The sequence below is a fragment of the Charadrius vociferus genome, unplaced genomic scaffold (genome assembly GCF_000708025.1).
Source record: "Charadrius vociferus isolate BGI_N301 unplaced genomic scaffold, ASM70802v2 scaffold103, whole genome shotgun sequence".
In the NCBI taxonomy this organism is placed as follows: domain Eukaryota; kingdom Metazoa; phylum Chordata; class Aves; order Charadriiformes; family Charadriidae; genus Charadrius; species Charadrius vociferus.
The window spans coordinates 3291763-3317526 of record NW_009648061.1 but is presented as its reverse complement, the minus strand read 5'-3'; the positions used below and the strand labels follow the sequence as shown (position 1 = coordinate 3317526).

The 25764-nt window shown below is 40.5% G+C and overlaps 1 protein-coding gene across 1 annotated transcript in view; it reads right to left on the bottom strand.

Moving 5' to 3' along the window:
* The window catches only part of CTNND2 (catenin (cadherin-associated protein), delta 2), a 327283-nt gene that overhangs the window by 262276 nt on the left and 39243 nt on the right, over nt 1-25764 (bottom strand). The window contains exon 3 of the mRNA XM_009883745.1: nt 13591-13785. Coding sequence (XP_009882047.1) covers nt 13591-13663 — 73 coding nt within the window. The 5' untranslated portion in view covers nt 13664-13785. The remainder of the gene's footprint in view (nt 1-13590; nt 13786-25764) is intronic.

Here is a 25764-nt window from a genome sequence, read left to right as displayed (position 1 = left end):
ATTACCTCCATCTCCTCTCCCTGTCTCAGGGATTTCTAGTTATGCTTCAAAGACTCAGCTAGCCTTGCTCCCCCTAATTCTTTCTGCTGGCTCCAACTTTCTCCAGACACTCATATGTTGTATATCTCAGGGCAGATACAACCTCCTTCCCTCCAGTCAGCTCCACCATGCTCAGCTCAGCGCCTCCAACAGCCGGGCATGGCAAACAGCCAGCCTCTCTGCTGTACTAGGTATGTCTTTTTAGGGCAACACAACATCCTGTACAACGGAAATGCAAGCAAACAAAAGAAAAAGACACCGAACAGCATGGTGCTTAGCAAAAAAGGTCTCTTCCACCTACAAACATGTTAGTCACAATTTTCTCGGGTACTGGTTATACCTGGCTGTCACAACTGCTTGTAATTAGCGTGTCCACATGCTGTTGCAAACGTGTATTCAGTAATCTTTTTATCATCAGATGTTTCTATGACATGGTAAGGAGGAAGCCTTTTTATCAAAGCAGCATCCATGTCTCTTCCAGCTGGCATCACAGGAGATTCACGTTGCTCGTATGTTCCCATCCCATCTTCAAAACCAGAGGTGGCTGTTTAGTGACTGGGATGCTGCTTCTATGGGAAATACTCAGTGCATCTCTGAATTACTTAACAGATTAATTCCCACCACCAGCAGCTGAAGAGTACTAAGCCCAATGAAGATCATAATCACAGTGACTGTGTGCCCCAGTAATGAATTATTACCCACTTGTTATCTGATTCTTTCAAAAGTCTTAAAATGATCTCCTGACCATCACTGTATTTACATGCCACTGTTTTGCAGAACAACTCCTTGCTTCGTAGAAACCAAGGAAACATCACTTGTGTTCTGCATATTGTCATGCTTAATAAATTCTCTTCTGATGCAAAAACTGACGATCTTTGAAGACTGAAGAACTGAAGTTGCTACTGCACTGATATCCTTTCATTTCAGTTTTCTAAGAGCATTCTTTAGATCTGACACTAATAGTCACAATAACACTGAGCATTCCTTTGCTTAGAAACTGATGTTTTTCCATAATGCAGAAAGAATTGGTGAAAGAAAATACTGCTTCCTCAGTTTCTGAGCTATTCCTGTTTACAGAACAGCTGGTATCTGGTCACTTTGAAGACTCCTTTTGTCTATATTTTTCTGCTTCAGTTTGCACATTCTCACATTGTCTGTGTCTTAGTTTTATTTTCATGCTTATTTTTTGTTTGAAATACGTACCTTTTTTCCTTTTATTGAACAGTTCCATTGGGGGAAGACGTATAATTGCCATTGCCTAACCCCTGGCATATGGAATAATTTTCCTAATCAACAATTTAGACTTGGCATTTCTTTACTAGTAATTATTTTATTTGTGGATTCAAGTATGCGTATCAATCTGAAATCGCCTAATTCTATTAGGGTTATCAATGGAAGCAAATACATACCTTATGAATACTCAACTATAAGGGTTTTTGTACTTCTAAAGCAAGAAATCGGTAGACAAGTAATCCAGTGAGCAGCAATGGTAACAGAGTTTGTATCTTAGAAATTTGTTTCAGTTCAATAGATATGGTGCCCTATCAAAGTTTATTTGCAGCTGTGCTCGATGTGAATTCAGCGAAACCAGAAGTCAAAACTTGAACGCAGAATCTTCTGCTGCCAGGTCTGTTACAAGGCTTCACTGCTGTGCCCAACCTCACATCCCCACACACACAACTTTCTCAAATTCTACATCCTTCCCTCCAGTCACCCTTCACCACCAGGTTCCAGAGTTACGGGGTGTCCATCACAGTAATACAGCCTGTATCTCAAAAGCATATGCAGCTAAAGCATCATTTTGAAATCCATGTAGTCTGAGGGACACCAAGGCTTTATGCAGATACTAGGATTCCCCAGGCAATTGCATATTTTCAATTATTTTGGATTCCCAACTCTCTGACTCAAGGCAGGAGTGACTTCCTTCCTTTCCAAACAAACAGGGCAGAACGCATGTTTTTCAAGATTTCGTATTAAAAAAAAAAAATAATACTCCTTTCCACCTCCAGGAACTGACTGCATTTTAAGTCTGCCAGATTTTAATCTCCACTGTTATATACACCTTCCATTCTCAGACTCAGCTTCTAGCATGGTTCACTGACGCTGTTCTGCACACAAAAAGCAGTGTGTCCACATAATGTGATAATCAGATGCCAACTTTGGCTGCTAAAGATGTTATGCCAACATCTTTTCTCAGATTGTCTCTTGTCTCTCTGGGTTGCATCCCTCAATTTGGGGAGAACAAGCAGTTTAATGCATTTGTTACATGAGCATTTAAACAGAAAGCAACAACTGCCAGCACCCTTAAAAGCAACTGCCCTTTCAGAATTTGAGATACTAAAATTCATCATGCCAATTTCCTCACTGGTTATAAAATTCAACCCTGAGCAATAGGACAACACGACACATACACACCACTTTCCTCCTCTTCATAGTACTACGTGGTTTCACACTGTGCACATGGGACATAATCATCACAACCATTATAAAACCTGATCACAGCAAAACCACACAGACCATGCTACTGCACATATACCAGCCTATTGTAACTAAATTTCTGTTTTCACTCCAAATTCACCTTCTCTTGAAATCCCTCTGTTAAAAGTTTCCTGTCCAACTGGCCAACATAAAACAGAACACATGGACGAAAGTTACAATCATTATATTATGAGACAGTAACAGATTAACAGCCTGCACTGTAGCATGCTGCAACCATCAAGCACATGGATGTCGTCTTCAATTTTTTACTTCTCCCTATTTAGTACACTATAATCCTAAATTATAAAATGGCTACTAGCTGGTACTTTTTAGAACACCTTACTGAGCTTCAGCTATTTTAATTAATAGTTTCCACCTGGCGTAGATAGCTATTTTACTATTAAGTTAACCACATTTGTATTCCAGTGCCAAACCATGTGATATGTACACCTTAAACATAAACTAACTTCTGCAAATGATAGTTTGAAAATTGCTGAACCCATTATTGTAAAAACTAACATCTTTGAATACTTGCTGTAGTCGTAAAAACTCCAACCCTACATGTAAACTGCCAAAATTATGACAGAAGAAGAGACTACCTCTTAAAGGAGACAGTCATATAGATATAAAAAAAAAAATTCCAGCTAGAGTTAAAAAAAAAAAAAAAAGGGCTGGTGATTTTTAAAAGAATGCCTTTAAATATAATGCTGCAGAAAGAATGATCCCCCTAACAAAAGCATTAGCTGTCTTGAAGACATTACTGAGTAGTTACCTCAGGCACAGCATTTTGGTTTTGTTCAGCAAAGATTTACAAGAAGGAGATTTATGAAAGGTGTTTGAATTGCTTCTTATTTCATGAATGACAACCTTGTACTTCTACACAACACTAAAGTAAATAAAAGACAATGGACATAGTTCTGCATCACTACAGTTTAATGTGACCAGGCTTTAACCTGAGACTACCTGTACAGTAAACAGACGATAAATACACAGTTTCTGGCACAGAGCAGACACCGAGTTTTCTCAATAGTGGCAGATCAGTTTTACGGGGTATGTACTTCCACTGACCAAGATTTTATAATCACACTTCTCCTTCAAGAGGTGGCTAAAGTCAAGGGACATTTGAGAAGCATTCAGACATGCTCTAAGTCATCCTTCTATTAAAAAAGGAGAATAGAAGAATTAGAAAATACACAGGGCAAACCACAAGCCTCTGGAGGTACCCTGTCCATGGGACAGAGGAAGGAGGCTGTGGATACTGGCCATTTAAAAAGGTTTCTATTTTGAGCAATAATGAAATCTGGTCTGTCTTCAGATGGGTACAATTCCTCTGTGGAACACAACCATGGGCTCAATACTTTGAAGCTACAAATACCTTACTTGGAGAAATGCTTCTCCATTATCAGGGGGATATTGCTCACAGATGACAGGTGGTTCTGCGAGGTTTTCACCTCTGGCCACTTGCCTCCCTCTCTCATTGCTCTTGCCCACAGCTTTACAGTGACCACTGGATACCACTGAAGTTGAAAACAGTACCTTTTATTATACTCCTGCCAAAATTTTAATAGGAAGCAAATCAAGTAAGAAAAATAAAAATTCGTTCTCAGAGAAGATGCCACTGTACCTGCAAAAAGAATCATCTAAAAACATACATGCAAGAACAAAACACAGATAAGGCTATGCCAGACACCCCGGATCTGTCAAATGAAATAGGATTATGACTTTGCGTTGCTTCGAGGTGATTTGTTATTCACTATGCAGATCACCAAGGTATTCTGTGCTCAATTTACTTTGTACTGAAGATTTGTTCCCCGTTTGTTCCCTATAACTCTCTCTCCCAAAGCAATGTTATCAAGTGGATGTCAGTTAGGAATACAGGTCTATTATCACAACATTACCAATCTAATAGAGATGCAGTGGTAGGAATAATTTTTCTTTTTAATTTCCCTGAAAACATTATGTCCTATAGCCAGAACTCCATGCTGTGTGATTTACCAGCGTGATTCTCAATTAATCTGCAGCTGTGGCATCACAGTATGCCCCTGCACAGCACATCAGCTTGTGACAAAACAAAAAACAAAACAAACAAACCTGTCCCCCTGCCAGAAAAAAACTTACAACCTAAGCAGAAAGAGGCAACGTTTGGTATTTCTAGCCTAACTATTGCATTTTACACTAAACAAAACCTAAAGATTTGAGAAGCAGTATAACAGACAAAGTGTTTAATGCAAATGGAGCAAGTTAAAGCTGATTTTTCTGTTGCTCCTCCTTTCTGCCTGCAGTGACAACTTTAAAGCCAAATAAAGAAAAACATTTTTGAAACTGAGCTTCTCTTTTCACTTTTAAATGAAATATTTGTAATACAGGAACTAGCATGTAACAGGTAGCTTTTCGTTAATAGCTAGGTGTTGCTCTGAAAGCAAAGTAAAACTGTACCAATGGTACAGTTGCTCACTGTAAGAATTTGAAAACACCTAACTGCATGTGTAAAGGAAATTTTTTTTTTTTCCTCTACCACCCTTAAAATTCCTTTTATCCATTACTCTGAAGTCTATGGAATTACAAGTGATACATCTGGCTAACTAAATTCCAATTCCATGCCAAGGAACAATACTAACACAACCTGAGAAAGGATGAGATAGCTGGGGGGCAACTGGGATATAAACTGCCCCGTGGAATCTGCCACTGGTGATGCGCAAGGCTCAAACTCAGAGCTGAAGTTACATTTGCATGCCCTGTGGGTGTAGAGAGCTGTGAACCAAGCTCTCTATACGAAATTCATCATGACATTAGAATTGGAGTCCCACAATGTCATTTTGACATAGTCTTATTATGACATAAGAATGCTGTGTTAACTTTCTAAATTTTTTTCAGCATGTTTAAGTTATAGACAACTTCAGTGAATTGAAATGACTAAAGAGAACAAGTGACCAAGAGACTGCTTGCTATAAGGTATTGTAAATGACTACCAGGAAGATATCTCTTAAAGTTTTAAAAAACCATTATTATATTTGTTTCAAATGTCATCTGAATACTATTATAAACCAGTTCATAACCACTAAAAAAAAAAGAAAAACCTTAAAAGGTTAAACAAAAAAAAGAAAGACCTTAAAAGGTTAAACATTTAAGGTTAAAACTCTTAAAAATGGTTAAAGAACAAGTTTATCTGTAAAAGCAGACACAGAAAACCGCTATCAGTTTGCGATAACTGCAATAAAATAGGCTTAATTATTCCTGAAAGAAGAGTAAATCAATCTTACAGGATACAGATGTCTAGCTTTCTTCATATGGCAAATTTTTCAAATATTACAAAATTGCCTCAAAGTATGACAAAGTCTTCACCTTGAAATAATGACTTCTAAAAACATCAAATATATCCAATATTTTATTACATATGAAGACAAATATTTAGAGTATAGTGAAGAAGATGTATTTCAGATCAATTTGTGTACCCTTCGTAGCCCTGTGCTCCTTTTGTAAGGGACAACAAAGGAGCTGAGAGACATGACAAAATTTTGAGAATCAAAGAAAGCCTAAGCTGGACCAGCATAAAAAACACACAGCAAATGAAGTACTTGGGTATTTGGAAGCAGCATTAAGCAGTCCATGCAACACCCTTCTCCATCCTTGCTGCAAAAATCTCAAATGCAAAAGAAAAAAAATATTAATTGCACCTACTCAGCAGTTACGGTTCCCACAGACCACCGGCCTCCTTGCTGGCAAGGCAGAGCCACCTGGCAGCAGAGGTTCCAGAGCAAGGTAAGGTTTCTGCTCGGCCCCACCATGCCGGCGTCAGAGGGAAAGTAGGGCAGAGGCAAGGGGCTGGTGAAGCTTTCCAGCACCAACTCCACAGTGCCAAACTTCTATCCACCACGTCAACGTCAAGTTCAAACAGGTTGGGCATGCGGCTGCCCTTCCTAGAGGAATGGAGCCCCAAGGGAGCGGGGGCAAACAGCACGCGAACCTGGCCCTGAGAAGGAAAGGCAATGGGGACACTGAAGAGCTGAGACTGCCCTGCTGCACTCCTGCAGCGCAAACGAGGAGAGGAGGAGGAGGAGGCCAGAGCCATTTGACCACTCATGAGCAACAAAACTAGCAAACTCCCCTCCCCATCCCTGCAAAAAAACCACACCAACAGTGCCATCAATTTTGTACCGGCTGTTCCTGTCTGGGGCGGCAGAAAAGGGGGTTTTGCTTTTCCCTCTTCTGTCTCTCCTTTAGGTCCTAAACAGAGACCCAATCCTCACCACAGGCACCTCATAAGATGGAGCAAGGAAGCAGAAAAGAGAAACAACCCAGCTGCATTGGGACAAGGCCACCAGCTCAGTGACAAGAGAAGGAACACCAGTTTTCCTTGTAAATCTTCCTCTCAGACACTGCCTAACCTCCAGGACAGCAAAAGCCCGGGCCAAGTGCAGCAGGGGCAAAGTGGCAAACACTGGCACGGTCACCTGGGTCCTCTTCCCATTCTTCCAGCAGCATCTCTAATCCATGAAGACAGACTGGACTTTGGGAGCAAAGGCTGCCCCTACCCCACTAAAGCAAGAAACACTTTTACAGGAGAAAGACCAAGTTACAAATAACTAGGAGCAGTACTTGACATACAGCATCCCTTGGTGCAGTCTCCTTTCCTTGAGCAAGTGAAGAACCAGGCAGGAGTGGGAAGGAAGGCAGAAAAGAACAGGATAGCATCTGTCCAGAAACATGACAGTATTTCTGACCTTCAGCAGCTTTTCCTGAGCCGCACCACAGGACAACAAAATACTGAGTTTTCCCTGCTGCTGGCAAGGGTTTGAACAGAAACCATGGCCAGAAGGAAGAGAATTCTTCCCTCTGAAAAGGAGTCCCCCTGACTCTCCACAGCTCTCCAGACAGCACTCTCCCTCTGCACAGAAACCCAGCTCGCAAAGAGCCACGCTTCTGGTTTGCACCTGCCATCACAAATTTCACAGGCCTCTTCTCTTTCATCAGCACCTTCCACCATGGTACCCAGGATGTGGTGTAGCCTGTGGCAGCACAGCTTTTGGTAAGAGAAAGCTTCAGAGGCAGTGGTGCACTGGTGGAACCAGCCAAGCACTGGCAGGAAGAACCTTGGGGAGACCTGGCCTGAAGGACAGGAGGCCACCAGAGAAGCTGCAGGGCAGCCTGGCAATCGCCTGTGCACACAGGGACACCGGGCAGCTTTGGAGGTAGCACGAGAAGTGCTGCAGGAGCCCCTGACCTACACATGCTCCCTAACAGACAGCCCATTGCCAGAGCATGCCTGGTAAACCCTTCAAGTCCCCCACTAAGCCGCTCTGAAGAGGCAATGCAAACTTTGACTGCTTATCCTTTTACTGTTTGACCTCCCCTCAGTAAATCTTTCATTTTGGGGTCCTCTTTGTAATTTCAGCAATATCCTACCAACCACAGACCCTACTCTTCCTTTTCCTAACCCCTTGCCCCTCTCTCTGGGAGGCACAGAAGAGTCCTCACAGAGCCTTCCTTGCATGCCCTGTCTTCATCAAGGATGCACTTCAGCTCCACACATCCAGCACTCAAAACTAATGTCAACTGGCCACGCGACCACACAAAGCTGCTGGACTTCCCCTGATTGAGCTGATCACGAGGCCTTCCCCATGGTGACCCTCAGGGGTGAGAGGCACAGAGCGTCCTCAGGCTGTGCATCCTGAGGCAATCCTTAAGCTTTCTTCAAGGCTGTCAAGGTTCCTCTGGTGCCAGCGAGATGTGTACATCCTTCACAGAGCTGAAGAGGACAGGTTCACTCCTCTGGTGTAATCACTGGTTCATCCTTGCCACTTGTGTGAGGTCAAGGACAAAGATACTTGCCTGCAGCCCCTGAAACCAGTGAGGGCTCTTAAAGTGTGAGCACTCCGCATGTTTTGATGTCTAAGTGTCCATGATTACCAGAGCCAGCCTTGCTTTAAACCAGCAGCACTTATTTCACTGATAAAGCCCTAGTTTGTAGACAGTTCAGAATAAGTGCAGCCCCCTCATTTACCACCCCTGCCTCCCACACTGCTGGGGACTGCGCTCTTTCAAAGCTTTTAACAACTTAATCTGGAAACCACATCCTATTTAGAAAAGAGCGCTTGCCTCTTTCACCAAGGCACTATGACAAAAGCAAGTGTCATTAGGAAACTCCAGAGTGCTGCCAGCTTCCAGAGAGTGATGGGAACCAATCCCGTGGACCTCACCACTGCTGAAGCTGTGCTCCCCTGCTGCAGGTCAGCATTGACAGCCCAGAATCTGTGCAGCAAAGCTGCTTTGTCCACAACACAGATACAGCAATAACAGGCTTGCTAAATACTGAGATTTTACCCACTTGGACTTGTTTCATGTTTCACACGAATTAAATGCCCATAATTAAGGACCACATCCCTAGCCCAAACTTCTAGTTCTGCAAATAAGCAAATGATCACCAGTTCCATGTCCCACTCTGGCTGAAAGAAAATCCTTACCCCTTCAAACAGCCCTCTTCAATTTCCAGCAGTGTTCATGTTCTATTATTAACTTAGGATCTAAATCAATAATGCAAGGCCTTTATGTTTATAAGGTGTCATGGTTTAACTTAAAACACCAGAGGCATGACCCATAAACATGGGGTGGATACCATCCTGGTTTCAGATGGCACAGAGTTCCTTTTCTTTCTAGCGGCTGCTGTGTTTCAGGTTTAGTAGGAAAAGAATGCAGATAATGCAGATTGTTTTAGTTGTTGCCAGGCAATATATTATTCAAAGACTTTTTTCAGCTTCTCGTACAAGCTGAGAGGAAGCACAGACAGAACAAGCCGGCTAATGGAATATTACGTACCATAGACACGCTCAGTACACAAACGGAGGTTAGCTGGGGAGCAGGAATCCGTGATCACTCCTCGGGACAGGCTGGACAACCAATTCACTGGGTGGTGAAAGTGACTTATGGTGTATTACTTCAGCTTGTATATTCTTTTACCATTATTATTACTGTTATTTTCATTTTCCATTATTGTCTTATGATAGAATCATCTAGGTTGGAAGGGACCTTTAAGACCATTGATCCCAACCGTCAACCTAACACTGCCAAACCCACACCCCTAAGCACCACATCTACCCGTCTTTTAAATACCTCCAGGGATGGCGATTCCACCATGTTCCAATGTTTGATAGCCCTTTCGGTGAAGAAGTTTTTCCTAATATCCAATTTAAACCTACTGTGGCAAAACTTGAAGCCATTTCTTCTTGTCCTATAGCTAATAAACTGTCTTCATCTCAACTCATGAAGTTGTTTCTTCTCCCTTCCTCTTCTCCCTATTCTCCCTACCCTTCTGGGGAGAGAATGAGAAGATAAAAGTGAGAAAACTTGTGGGCTGAGATAAAGACAGTTTAATAGGGAAAGCAGACGCTGCACATGCCAGCAAAGCAAAACAAGGAATTCATTCACTGCTTCCCATGGGCAGGGGTTCAGCCATCTCCAGGAAAGCAGGGCTCCCTCATGCACAACCGTTACTTGGGAAGACAAAATGCCATCACTTTAAACATCTCATCCTTCCTGTTTCTTCCCTGGCTTTATATGCTGAGAGTGACATCCCATGGTATGGAATATCCCTTTGGTCAGTTGGGGTCTGCTGTCCCGGCTGTCTCCTCCCAACTTTTTGTGCGCCCCCAGCCTACTTGCTGGTGGGGCAATATGAGGAGCAAAGAAGGCCTTGACTGCTTAGCAACAACCAAAACCACCAGTGTGCTATCAACACCATTCCCATCCCAAATCCAAAACCAGCTGCCAGCAAGAAAGTCAACTCTATCCCAGCTGAAACCATGACATAAGGAAAATAAGTAGCACACCTGCTTGAACAAAAATTACTGTTACAAATACAAGTTCTAAGTTGCTATTTAGTAAGTAAATCAATTTGTTATTTATATTATGTCCGAGTACTCTGTCCAAGTACATCTTTTGTGCATTCTCATTTCAGAAGTAGAATTTCATGTTTCTTGCTACTTTTAATGCAAAAGTTTGGGCTGGCACTTTCTATGAGAAGAGGCATTACCCTTTGAAGACCAAAAGAGATTGTTAAATAAAAGCTACAGACCAAAAAAGCCTATGCAGGTACTGCTGTCAAGTTTGAAAGATTATTTTTAGTTTAGACAGCATGACAGTAACACACCTGGTCATAATTTAAACGACAAAGTACTAAAGAATTCATCCTGCCCCTTTCTAAAGTTATGTTAGTAAGGGAGATGTTCAGTGAGCTCCTACTATTTTGTACCTTCTGCAACATGCAGCCCTTTAGTGCAGAGCTACTGTCATGTATTTCATTCACAACTGAAATAGAAGGAAAATATGAAAGTTACAACAGAAAAAACAAACACTCAAAAAAACAGTGAGTAAGTAAACCAAATTGAATTTAGTTTACCCTGCAGAGAAATTTTAGCTTATTGAATTCTGCTCATTGAATGTTGATTCACCTAAAGGATGAAAAACTTTGAGTGGGCTTTATCCTCAGTTGTGTAAACATTCCTGAATGTAATAAGTATTGAAGAACTCACAAAAGAGAAAGTGATGTCTATATTTTAAAAAAAAAAAGTTTCCATTCTGAGTCACTTATCTTCCACATTCAGTGAAATTTTCAATTCAGGAAGAACGTCTTTAAAAAAAAACCACAACAAAGTAGTAAATGGCTTGCAAGTATAACTAGCATATTTTTTGTTCCTAATGGTCATTGTTAGCTGCAGAGAAAAAAAAATAAATAATCAGGCTTTGGACAAAGTCCTTAGTCTAAGTTTGCCTTTCCTTTTTTTATTCCATGAGATATTGAAAAGCATGCACCACCACCATGATTAAAAGTACTGTTGTAATAGACAGAAGAATGAACTACGGTCTATAAAGGAGAACACTGAGGTCTTAAAGCTTTCCCCCCTCCCCAGTGTGATGCATGCACACAGAAGATACAGGCCACAAACCCTTGGCACATATCCTCAAGGACTACACAGCAAGCCACATTCCTTATATCTTATATCAAATAGTCAAGACAAATGGTTATTCAGTCCTACAATAAAAAACTCTTAAGACAACCCAAAGAACAAATAAAAAGTTATATGTGCCAAACTTCAGTTGGACTCCTTCCCCTCCTTGCTGCTAATTTGAGAAAAATTGTATGGTCTCCATGAGAAGGGATATGTTCCTACACATAGGGGGCATTTGTAGCAGAGACAGGAGGAATCTGAGAGCTGATCCAATCCACCCCAAAATTCCCTCTGAGCGCTGACAGCTCTTCAGCCTCGTTGTGCGAAAGGCTGACAGTATCTGCAGCTAACGGCTATCGACACAGCAACAGAATAATTGGCCTGCCATGCATCCACCTGCTTTTATTTCCCCTGACCCTGATGATAGGGGTAGAGGGGGAAAGCGAAGGAGGATAAACCCAACACAAAGCTGGACTGATGGGGTCAGTCTTCAGAATGAGCGTGGAGCAACGTTCAAACCCGTATCCCAAAGAGCAAAAGAAAATTCACCTTCATAGAGCCCATTTCTGCTACCCAAATCAGTGTAGGTTTTTAGCTTTTCCTCGTGCCTTCTGAAAACCCATCTTCAGATTTTACCCACAAACATCCTGTGTCCCAGTTTCATTCACTGTAATTGTGATCTATGTTGACAGGGTTTTCTTCCTTAAGGAGGTGGTGTGACGATTACAGTCACAAGCCATCCTGCTACTTCAGCACGGAGAAGCAAGGGATATTTTGCAAGCAAAACAAGAAACGCTCTTCAGGGCATTACTGGGAAAGAGCGCATCATATAGGAAATACGAGTCGGCCACATGTGGAACATGAAGCGTAAAGTTCAATATAAATAGTCGCTTCATTCACTATCACTGCCTCCGCTGCTCAGTGATTTAGGCAGAGGTCTTGTCCTCTTCATGCAGAGTAGTCATCTTTTCTCATATACATGTAGGACTCTAAACAAAACATACTACAGTAGTTTCTTTCACAGGAAGGAAACGGTGTGATGGTCGTCTTCAAAAAGTATAAGCTATCACAGGTATTTAACTAGAGAATTCTGTGGAAAAACTTCTTTTTAAGGATTTTCTCCTGTACTCCAAACACCCCAAACATGCATACAGCAATAGAAATTTTTGGACGTGAAAAACTGCCAGCTTTGCCCTTGGAGAAATAGTTTTAAAAATTAAAAAAATGTAAAGTTTTAAAAGAAAGCAAAGTATCTTGCTCCAAAAAGTACAGATTACTTTTTCTTGATGAAAATGGGAGTGATCCGAGAATGGACATAATCTTTCCTCTTTGATCAACACAGCAGATAAAACACCAGAAATACTTACAATTCCTAAGGCAAGTTCTTTCTACATCTGCTTTAGGCTATTTTGGATGTAGCATTTATGTACTCTAATTATTCTGTGCATTAAATACCATAAATATCCCTGTTGATTTGTGATCTATTTGTGGGTTCCAACATACAGCTGTATTTCATTTGGTGGAGAGGACACTCTGCAAGTAGGACTTGTACACCAACACATTTCATGGACCGTCATTATTTATGGATAAACCAGTGATGCCAACAGCTTTTCTCTGTGCCATAGTTCAACAGACTTAAGTCTGTGTACCTATACCTAGGCGTACCCCCACAGGAGAGAGGAAGAATATTTACATATGATCCACTTTGAAAGCAAGTGAACGATCCTTTAGCTTCATGTGGAAAGAACTTTGCAGTCCCTTTACAACACACAAAATACCTTTGCTAACAAAAAACCCCCACACCTAGCAATTTCTTCAGAGACAACAGATTTTCCTCAAAGACAATACACAAGATTAATAAAAATATTCTCTCTCTCTCCCCTTATGATTAAACCCCCTCCCCAAATTAGCTTAACCTACTGTATATATATATCATGACATTAAGTATGTCTCCTATTTGTGAGTGCCTTTGGGGTTCTGTTGATAGAGCTGCCATCTGCACAAGGTATTTTGTTTGACTGGCATGCACATAACACATTTTGTTTAGCACATTAGGAAAAGCAGAATAATTAGTAGTGAAGATTAAGGCATATCTCATAAAAAGACAATCATGCAAGTTACATCCACCTACCTGTACTAGTGCGATATGTGCCTGTGTGTGCTGGTTGCAGAGGGTCCCCCTGACTCTGGCTGAGACTCCTCATAGGGGGCTTCTGATAAACTCTGTCTTCGTAAATAGGATCTATATGGTGTTCTGGAGACTGCAGTGCCCTTAACTCGGAGCCAAGGTGGCTGTGCTGGCTGCTGTAAGATGCCCGAGACCCAGCTGCAAATAGATTTAGAAGAGACATTTGAGAGAGAGAAAAAGTGACAAATACAGGATCTGCTTTAGGAAAAGTTTATTTGAAAGCAGCGCTTCAACTCAAAGAAAACCCAAACAAATGTTTTCAACATACAAATAAAACCAGCATGCAAGGGCAGCAACCGCTCCAGTTAATCACTTTTGTTGCATCACCCAGCTGCCTGCATCTACTCCAAAACCCCATTTCTTCCACAGAAACTACATATTTTGGAGAGACAGCTATCTCTTCTTACACAGAGAAAATAATTTTAATTGAAAAAAAAAAATAATAAAAATAATCAAGCTGTGAGATCCAGGAATGTCCCAGACCAAACGGGTCCACAGAAGAATCAGGAATGGGGGAAAGGAAGGAAGCAGCAAAGTCAGAACTAAGTTCACACCTTATGCCCGTATCTTAAGATCTACAAATAAAATAAGATAAGGCTGATGAATAAAGGTAGTTATATGAAGGCTGATCTTTTTGCTGCTTCGCTAAAGTACAACTGTTGTGATTTGGCCTCAGCCAGCAACAAAGAACCACGCAGCCGCTCGCACAACTCCCACAGTCATGGAAAAAGAAATCGTCAGTGCAAAACTCGTGGGTTAAAATAATGCAATTTAACAGAACAGCAAAAGGAAAGATGAAAACGCGATTACAGTCCCGCCGCGAAGCGCCCCGACCGCCCCCGCACCGCCACAGCCCACCCCCGAGTGGCGACTGCTCTCCTCGCCCCGCCAGCGCCTCTGATAGCCCGGGCATGGGGCCCCTGGGAGGGAATACCCGCCCCCTGCCGGCTCCGGGGGAGATTAACTCCATCCCTGCCGCAACCAGGACAGCAACAGAACAGTCATGCCCTATCAACATTTTGTCCTCGACAGTTTAAAAAATCATATCGCCAAGGCCTTCTCCAATTTAAATCCTCTGAGGATGAATAAATTAAATATGCCTTCTGGAAAAAAAAAATATTTTAAGGATACAGATTTTTTTTTTTTTTTAAATAAGATCAACTGGAATTGCATTAAAATATTTTATTCTACTACTAAAATATTATATTCTATCATGATACTTCAGAGAGACATGTATATTTCCAGCTGTGACTACTTTTCTCATTTGAATCACTTCGTCACGTAGATACTTCAGTTCTGTGGTCTGTTAGCAAGATTCCCAAGGACAGTCATGGGGAAACCACCCAAATATTACACATCCCAAAGGCAAGGAGCAAGCAAGTAGGTGAGCAACACTTGACAAAGGTTAAGTCTATACCATAAAGTAGTAACATACTATTTAAATGTTCAGTTGCATCTTTGATTGCTTTTCTATCAAACCCCTTGCTGACACTCATGTCAGATTAAAATCCTGGATGTGGGCAATGTTCTACTAGCTTGGCTTGTGCTGCTCAGACAAATGGTGTAGCCATGCCTGCTGAAAATCTCTACCACATTCAGGGTGTTGACAGTGGTTTTGTTGCATAAACAAACACTAAATATTTTTAAAATGCAAAGCACAGACATAAAGCAATGTGTGAAGGCAACATAGGATAGAAATGAGAAAGATGTGTAGACACAAAGTTACTTAAACTTTAATACAAATTGTCTGGAGGAAAAGAATAATTTATTCCATTTCCTTCTTTCTAATCAGCTTGTGCCATATAGGTGTTTTCTTCTGAATTTTTCAATGTACGTGCATGTTTTCAGTGGAATACCCTATTTGCATATTTTTCCCTTCTAACATTTTTCAGACTGACTTGCCATTAGCACACTACTGAAAGTAATTCTGTTGTTCTCCTACCAGAAAGCCTGCCAAGAATCCCTAAGACATATTTTACCTATAACTACTGCAATTATCCAGGAAGTTGATATCACTATTATAGAATTAAAATTCTTCATGGTCCTCATTTTCAAAACACTCTTTAACCCTGCATCTTTGAGACTGATTCTCAGAGCAGCTGAACAACTCTACCAAAGTTTAATATCCTTCAGAGCGGCCTAAAATACAGCCTATTATGATTATATCCAAATTTCAGTGTACTTGGTTCAATCTGAGAAAAAAAAAATACAGAAAAACTGAGGGCAACGTTTCAGAGGTTCAACAGTGCATCAACAAACCAGATTTGCTACGGAATAAAGAATTACAGCCCCTTCTATAAGTACTACATTTCTTTTGTCCATTTACAAATTAACAATGCTCTTTGGAGAGCACTGATGATTTTTATCATAAAAAAAAAAAAAAAAGAACAAGGGGGAAGTGTGATTTCAGACAACTGCATCCTACCTCATCTACACACTCTGCCCCTCCATCATATTCTGCTGCTACTTGGGAAGGCACTGGAAAGATGGTTAAGATAACGATCAAAACAAAGACCATGAACTCAAAGAACTGATGACACTAAGAAAGAGAGAGGTATAACATGCCTCCTGCCTGCATCTTGGGTTAGCTGCAGCTACATCCTTTACTATCTAAAGCCACAAGCTGAGCTGTATCATCTCCTTAAAAAAAACAACCAAACAAAAAAAAACCCAACTTGCATTAATGCAGTCTAAAGCTCACATAGGTTGGAAAAGCAACAGTGTCAGAATGGTCAGCAGCAGTCAATATACTACCAGGAAGCAATAAAACATGGGATTACCGAGGCCCATTAGCATTCTCGCGTTCAAGGAGGCTCATTGCCCTCAGAAGTGGCTTCCCTAAACCTAACGGCATCATAAACACATGGCTCACCCCAAACCGCATTCGTCTAAACCTCAACCAGCCACCATCCCCTTCACCCCACCAATAATGCTGCACCACTCTGGGGTGCTTGAAACTGAAGCAGTGATGTGCATCAAGGCCACATGCAACTCTGACATATTCCAAAAAACACACTGATCCCCTCTCCCCGGCCAACTCATCCCTAACAGCAATGCCATTTTTCCCTTAGGGAAGTATAAGTCGTCAAGCCCATTCAAAAGACAGGTCTAGGTACAAGTTCGAAGTGAAATCATTATTAAATTTACAGTTCTGCAAGCCATTAATTACAGGTGATTTATTTAGCATCAGAGTAGACACAGAACTTATGATCATGGTTTTGAAGGAGTGGGGTTTTTCTCCCTCCTAGGTTAAAAAAAAAAACAAACAAACCTAAACCCCCAAAACCTAGAGAAGAGCTAAATCATTATTCAGGGGCTGAAGAAAACACTTGACAATTAATTCTTTAAATAGTAAAATCTTTAGTGTAACGAAAGATGGAGAAATTATTTGATTGCAATGCCAGAGATGCATCACAGCAAAAAGTGTGGAGAAAGTTAAAAAAAAAAACGTAGCAGTGAGAAGTATCAGAAGCGAAGCAGACAAGTTGAGGGGAAAAAAAAAAAAAATCTAAATAGAGTACATTGGGGTTTGGGTTTGTGTTTTTTGTTTGTTTGTTTGGGTTTTTTTTAAAACAGAAATTGATGATCTATAAGAACAAAGCATACAGAAAAGAGAGTCTTCTCTGTGTTCTGGAGTCTCCAAGGCTGAAACCTGACAGAAAGTGGAATGCCCATTCTACTTTTAAAAACTCCACAGAGATGCAGAAGACTGAGGTCAGGCTCCAGCAGGGGTGTCTTGTTGAGCCCCCAGCCAGGTGAATCAGATCAGAGCAACGATGATAACCTAGAACCAGCCAGAAATTTTACCAGACGAAGGTACCACATTCCTACAACCTTTGCTCTCCTCTGACATTCAAGAAGGGCAATAGAAAGAACCCAAGAAGAGCGCAGTCATGCCTACTGGATCAAAAAAACCCAACAGTCTCCACCTTTACACTCAACCCCCCCACCTCACACTAGCTAAAGGTTTCAAAATTATTCAGATATGTTCCTCAGTAGTACGGGGAAATGGTTGTTTTTAGACAAAGTCTTACTTCCCACAGGAAGAGAAATACTGTAATCAGACAAGTGTAACCTCAGAGAAATACACAAAATAATCCCTAATTACTCTTCAGAGCTTGTGCGGGCTGTCATGGAAATAAATACACTAGACACATTTGAATGACACTGCTAATCTGACAGCTTAGGTCAATAATGTAAACGACTATATTGGCAGCATTTTTCATTTAGACAAACTAAAGACATTAAAACTATTCAAATGAATGGATACACAGGCATTTGCATATGCCTTAATGAAGCCTGCACAGTTTTCATTTGTGAAAGCATTTACAACCAGTCATGCTGCCTTGCTGCAGCCCTGAGAAGGAGCCCTACAAATTCATGATACTCTCCAAACATCTCTGATAGAAAGCAAGAGCATACAGTACCGCCCTCCTCTCCAGTACTTAAGAGCTCATTGGAAACATGAAATATGTAAGTGATGACCCGAACATGAAGCAAGCCATCCAGATTTGGCCAGACAAACCATTCAGCCCTCATTTAGAAATCCTCCATCACAAAATACATTCATCAAGAGTCCTGTTAAACAGTTTCCGTGTGTTTATGATACAGGAACACCATTAATGAGATAGAATCTGAGGATGAAACTCAATGACCATTATATTACCACTCAATGACCATTATATTAGCACTCGTCAGTAATGTGTTTACACCATTTAACTTAACTGGTTGCAACCCCACACTTTTCAACACACTGTATATCTCTATCTACTTGAGGCTCTAAGTATCAAGCTCTGATTCTCAACACACTATGACACTTTGTACTCAGGAGATTTGATTTTCTAACAAAGAGGACTGACCATCCACAACTGGCTGTATAGAGTTTAAATTTCAAATATAATGACAACATTACCCATTTAATTTGCACTAAGTTTTTCTTAGATTAAAAGTTTTTTAAAAAAAACAACCAAACAAAAACCAACCCCACACAATGGCAAAATTGTAATAACCCCATCTGTGAGATAAGAACTGCAGGCACAGAAGCTAAAAGAGAATCCAAGCAATTTTGTATCTTTGGCATGTTGAATGCTTTTCAGAGGACTGAAAGAACTTTTTCATTTAAATGGTACCTCAAGGCTGAAACCCCCTTTTCACATGAGTCCCTCTTAGATGCTTGCCCTGAAATGCTACTGTCCTTATAAACAAAAAGAAAATATAAATTATACAGTACATCAGGTCATAGCTTCACTGCAATTCTGAAAAAGCAACATGTGAGAAAGAGCATACGAACAGTAGGATTTTTACTCCAAACTCATATGTAATAAAAACTTTTACACACATTAAGCTGGCTTACTGTATGCAGTAAAGAAGCTGACGTGAACCCCAGTGCAGAACCAGAAGTGAACAGGGGGGAGAAGGCAGAGAAAGAAGTCAAAACATTCATAGCTAGAGTTTTGATATTGATCTTTTTTCCCAGAAATGTATGCAGAGACCTCTACAAAATGCTTATCTGAATACATGCATCTTCTCCTCACAACATTGGAAGAGGACGGTATGACCTACAACAAATGTTATTATAAATAAAACTAATAAAACACAGATAATGGGAATATGCCAGCACTGTGTGATGAAAAACACGGTACTAAAGAGAAAAAAACGTATCTAACCCAAGTACTGAAAGTGAATACAAATTGTCAAGACATGACAGATGGTTAAATTAACCAGTAAGACATGACAGGCCATATGGCAGTACCAGCTAATGCACACCTTGGGTACGTCAGCTTGTGCCCTTAGCATACCAATGATATACATTCACCAGAACCAAAACACAGTCTGGATTAATTCCTTTTAATTGGGTTTAGCTTTTTCTTAAACACAGGCTTCTCACCTGTTTTGATTTTAGACACACACACTCTAAATATAAATTTGAGTCTGAAGTTTTTCTTTCCCCAAATACTGACATTTAAGATTAACTAACAGAAGTTCAGAATTAAACTCATTTTTGTCTTTATACTTTTTGCATTCTCAGTACACTATTCTGCCCGTGACTTGGGACTATTTGTACAAACAGAGAAGGAAATAATACCACCGAGTTGACTGATTACACACGATGCCTTTCAACTTATGTCAAACTCTGGATGTCTGGAAATAACTTGGATATGCTACTTTGGCACCCCCAGTCTACACTACAGGAGATCACCACAAAACAAGTATGTGCTGCAACACAGAAGCCCTCAGAGCTGAAAGAACATGCTTGCCTCATTTGTCAGTATCTTAAGACTCCTTTTCCTCAGGTTTTCTACTTAAAAGATTAAAGTGTAATATGATGCATGGTCTGGAGTGTTTCTTGTAAACTATCATTGCAGTGTCAAACCTATTAGCAGTTTCACTGTCAGGGTACTGTCACATTCAGCAGTATGGCTCATACTGTGGTATTTCCCAGACACAATTTGTCCATTAACCAGATTAAGTATCTTAGGAAAGTCTCCTCAAAACAGATTGGCTTTGGCTGCTTAAGGGACACTGCAAAACCAGCCTCTGACCTAGGGTTAGCACTTTTCACATCAGTGCTAAAAATAAAGGAAGGTAGGGCAAAAAGAAAAATGGATTATACCTTTTACAGTGTAATAAACAAGCCCAAAATAAACTTTAAAAATAATTTGATAAAGCTTACTATGTATCTGGATAATTTTTACCCATTTAAATTAGTTTTTAACCAAATACTGAAATTAATTACACTCCTAAGTATATTTAAAAAGAGAAATAAAGCTAAAAGTAATTTCTTAAGTTTTTTATGTTTACTTTTTAGTCATGCAATGTGACTTTACTGCAAAGTATTGCATCAGTTATCTTAATTCTACAAATCTAGAAAAAAAAAAAACAGAAAAAACCCAGACCATAAATTTGTGTTTCCTCACAAGCATTTTCTTTTTCCTGCTACTGTCCTCATTCTGTTGAGAAGCATTCACCTGCTTAAAATATTTTATCAAAAATAAATTGTTAGTGGAAGAAGAGAAGTGTGACTGGGAGCAAAGAGATAAGAGGCAAAGATAGCCAGGAAGAAACAGCAGATTAAATGTGACAGACAAGTTCAGGGAGATAATTCCCATTTCATTTCTGATCTAGGAAACTGTCGCTGAAGAAAGAACGAAAAACAAGAACTCCCCCAAACCAATTGCTACCACACAGCAACAACAACTTGCCCTCAGCAAGGCAGAAAATGATAGGTAACATTTTAATATTTATTTTTTTTAAACTATTAACTGAACGATCACATTGGGTGCCTTTTTCCTCCCCCCATCCCTTCTCTTCAGCTCTACCTCTTCCCTTCCCCTCAACCCTATCAATTTTACAAAAAAGGGGAAAGAAGTCCTATGCACAAACAGGAACAGATACTGCTATCCAGCGATACAAATCACTGTTTCTAACTTTCCTGCTCACTACCCACTTTGACTGCGGGTTGAGTGCCTCAGCAAGAAGATGATGTTACTAAGCAACAACGCCAAGCAGCCACACATATGCCGTCTGGATAGTTCACCACAGCTTCACGACAATTGAAAAATAACATCGAACCTTTGCAACAGAAGAGACCTCCTTTGAAGTTCTGCTAAACATCTCAGAAGAGATAAAACTTTATTATTTCTGATTTTGACCTGTAAGAGCTTGTGTTGCACCATGGGCTCTATGCTAAAGCAGATGCTGTGGCAATACGTTCAACTCAGCGAGTAAAGGAGCAGAAATACTAGTGCATTTGGTGAGATGTGTCCCAAAAGTCAATATCCAGGAAAAAAAACCAAACAACTCTACAGGATATTTGTCCCGAAGTGTTAATGCTTCTCTGACAAGGATTGCAAATCAAAAGGAAGAAGAATGCATCTTCAGTTCCCCAAAGCTGGGTCTTCCTTCCCCTGAAGGCATAAGGCCGTACCAAGGCAGACCTGGGGACCCAATTTCTGCCTGCTCAGCAGCACTATACACTAAACATCCCAAACCCCATAGATCTTTGTAGGGCTAGAGACCACTTCCAGCAAGCACAAGTGATTTGCTAAAAAGCATTGCTGCCTCCAGCAAAACAAATCCGGCACTACTTCACTGATGCCCATCACTGAAAACTTCACTTTCTGATCGTGTTTAACATTGTGGAAAAGCACAGAGTCTAAAAAAACCCAGCAACTCACAACCCTTCTGCCCAAACCAAGCATCAGCTCAGTCAACCTTAAACAGAGCCAGTTCTCACAGCAGCTCTGGTGCAGGGGAAAGCCTTTCTGCATCAACTCCTCCCTGCATATGGAACAGAAAGGATTTCTAGAGCTTAAATTCAACTACAACTGAAAGTCTCGAGATTGGCACAAAAATTGTTGATTAAGGAACGTGCTTTTGCAGAACAGTGGTTCCCAAAGGGAGAAGAGTTGCTCTGTGATACTCTGAGAGGGGTAACACCAGAAAATAAAACTCACTTGGGTAATGAAGTGTCAAGTCTGTCTAACTACAGTATTCCTCAACTGGCTTTTGCTGGGCAACCTGGATTTTTGATCTAATCATACTGTCACTCCCGGGAGTTCACAGTTCCCACAGGTGGCTTTCCTGCTAACAGGGAAAATGCAAATAGACAGTTCCAATGAATCCTGACCATGTGTGCATCCTTTTAAAAAAGCATTAATTCATGATGAATATTGTGCATCCTTCTTTTACAAAACTGTGTTCCACTCTGATACATGCAGTTGAAATCCAAGACACCACATCTGGGGTCTGCTCACAGAAGAGTGTTATCAACTTATCTTCTGTAACTCCTTTTACAACGAGATTGCATATTATTAGACGTGTGAACAGTATTAACTTCTGGAGATTTTATCTGTAACACTTTGTACTCAAAACTTGCATTTCACTGAGAGAATGGAGAAAAGCATCAGATATCATTTGTTTTTTTTATGTGAAGTCATCTTTGATAGCGTATTAAACACTTTCCCCTCCCAGCAGCTTTCTCCTCCTTAGCGAGCATTTGCTTGCAATCCCTGGTCTCTAGAATTCACCAAGACCCAACATATAAGGCTGTGACATTCCAGGGGAAAACCCGGGGTTTGTTATCTTTGTTTTTCTTTCAATGCACATTCAAGAAAGGGAAGATTGCTTTGGATATTCTGTAACACACTGTGTTACTCATCAAGTTTTCATTATCCTTTTGAGACTCATTGCATTTAAAATGCGAGAGTGAAAACATGGAGCTTTCATTAAATGTATACATAATCAATTTGAATACAATCTAACTAAAGAATGTAGTTATGCCTGTTAAAAAGTTTAGACCAGCAATTATCCACTTTTACAATTATGTTTTTTTTGTTTAGTAGATTATCATAGTATTATTCAAGCTGGTTTTAGGTTGTTCCCATTACGTATACATCGAGACCTCTGCTAAAACACTTAAAATAATCTCCTATTATTAAAACCATTATAATCTAAAGCAATTCTAACAGGCTTGCTCTAAATAAGAGAAATAAAATAAATGCTGAGTGTAGAGACAAAGAAAAGGAATACTGTTAACACTGAGATCATGAGGGGCTTAAGGCCTTAAGCAAAGTTTATGCTGGAGTAATCATTGTACAGATCATATCCCATAAAAAAAAAGGTCTCTCTTTTAATTCACTACGCTTACTAACATAGCAATCACACAATAGTAAGCATTTAGTATAGGACTTCCCAAACCAGAAAAGTATCTGTATCTTACGTAAATCCTTCCACAATAAGCAGCAAGTGAAAAAGGAAATGGATGGCTACAGATTTTTTTTCCAGGAACTTATTCGGGGGGGGAAGAAGAGAAGACAAGAAAAGAAACAAACCCAGAAAAACAGACCTTGCAATGTGCCATGAATCTCACAAATTCAGGTTATCCCTGAAAAGCATGACAAGGAAAGGACCTTAAGCTGAAAGAGTCCTGTCACTCGAGCAGAGCGTCCACGCCAAAAAGAAATGGCCATGACAAATGCTGCAAGAAACAAATGGTGACAGAAGGTCACAGGCAAAAGGAAAGCAGACCTAAGATAAGCAACATAAGAAACGTTCACAGCAGTTTGCAATTAACCATTGGAAGGGTTCAGCTTCAAGAAAGGCTTTAATAGTACTTTGAATTAGAAGGATGAGATGCATGTTAGTACAAAGGTGACAAACACTTGAGGCATTCTGAACTGTCCCACAACTAGTTCCTGGTTATTCATAAGTGCAAATTGACATCATTTGCACGTCAGATGGATGCCTCACCTGCGAAACCAACACTTCCACAATCATATGGCTGGCTGAAGACATTTGCATCAAGTTTTGCCTGATGTTACAAAAGCAGTCTGAAACCTACTGCAGACTGAGAACAACAGTGACATGCAATCCATCACAAACTTGATAAACTTCAGAGAAAAAGTGATCCTCGGCTAAGACAGTTAATTCTCAAATTCCTAAGACTCTCAGGATAGGACCTTAAGCAAGGGAGGACACAAATTAGATCACTTTGGAGAAGACTTCTCGGTTATGTTCTGCATTAGCTTCAGGTTCTTGCCAAAAGCAGCTCAAGGTGAACCACAGACAAGGATGACATGAGCTAAACAAGAACTCCAACTTCAGACTGAAAGAAATGCAAAGTTTTGCTAAATAAGCCTTGAAAACTTAGAAGCTTGATCAGAGACCAGACAGTACAATCATGGCTCAAGAGTCACTCTATCTTCAACATGGCTACCACGTTTCCCCTTGGATGGAAAACTGAAGAGCATCAGTTACCACAAAGATCCGCCATATAACCCAAACACAACATGGCTGGTTAGTCAAAGCCCTAAAAGCAAAGCCTGCTGTGTGAAGAAAAGCCACCTTTTGCCCTCACTCCCTCCTTGGTCAGATGCTACCATCCTAAAAGATGCCAAGGACTCAACTGTTCTTGTCTTTGAAAATAAAGGTTGTCAAATCCTTCATCAAATTACTTATTCTTACCAGGATTCAGCAGTCTTGATGTATAACCTCCATTTACATAAGCTAGCAGCCTTTCCATTGTTAAGAAACGAAGGAAACACACTAAGTCAGGTCTGCATACAACAGGCTTCTTAATTCCTTGATCATCCAGGCAGATCAGTTCCAAAGAGAAGAGGACTGGAAAGAGTCTGTCTTGCCCACAGAGGGTCACAGTCATATACAGTTCCCCAGATGAAGTCCTAACACTACATAACACTCCCGATTTTGCTTGTCAAGTGGTTAGGCTGTGAAATATTCTATTATGTTCCTAATATAGGTGGCCGAGACGTACTGTAGTCAAGCAGGTCACCCAGGTCTTTTCCTACTCTTGTTTTCAGCCGAAGATCCCTAATTTGTAACTAGCTATTAGGTGTGTTGTTAGCTTGGCTCCAATTCTGTTCTTTCCCTCTGATCTGCAAAGCTCTTTCTACGCAAGATTTATCTTCCTTTCTTCAGACAATGCCTCCTAATATTCCCCTATCAAAAAGTTTCCTTGGCATATTTCGGGGTTTTGTGCCGAGATAATAAAATGAAAAAGTATTTTTCAAGTGTCCAAAAGAGTTCTCCTTGTGGGACTTCATTAGTAGCATCCTTCCTTTCCATTAATTTGATTTTCAAAACAACAAACTCCTTTGCCCAGGCCCTTGCCCACCTACACCCTTGCAAGAATATCCATCTTCGCTAGCTTAACTAAACATCTCCCAAGTGGCACTACAGAAAATGTGTGCTCAGAGCCCTGATAGGAAATAGAAAGACATCAGATATAATCTAAGAAAAGGTCAATAAGCAAGTTATTCCAGTACAATCTGGTTTTGGTGAACTCACGTTGCAAATTATTCCATTAACCATCTACCACCTTCATATCTCATACTATCCTTTCTATCAGCTTTTGTCATAATGTCCAACAAAGCACTGTGATTAGCCCATCTGCAATTTTTCTTTTACTCAGTCCTGCCTTTCTTCAGGGCATTATTAGCCCCAAACACAAAAAGGGCTGTTGTCTCATCTCCCTCCATCTTCTCTCCCCCCCGTCCCCTCCCTGCTAAGTATCTGAAAGAGTCCAACTCACCCTCCTTCGCAAATCATGCTCCCAGGACTTTGATACAAAGCCTTTCAAGAGCTTATGGCACCTTT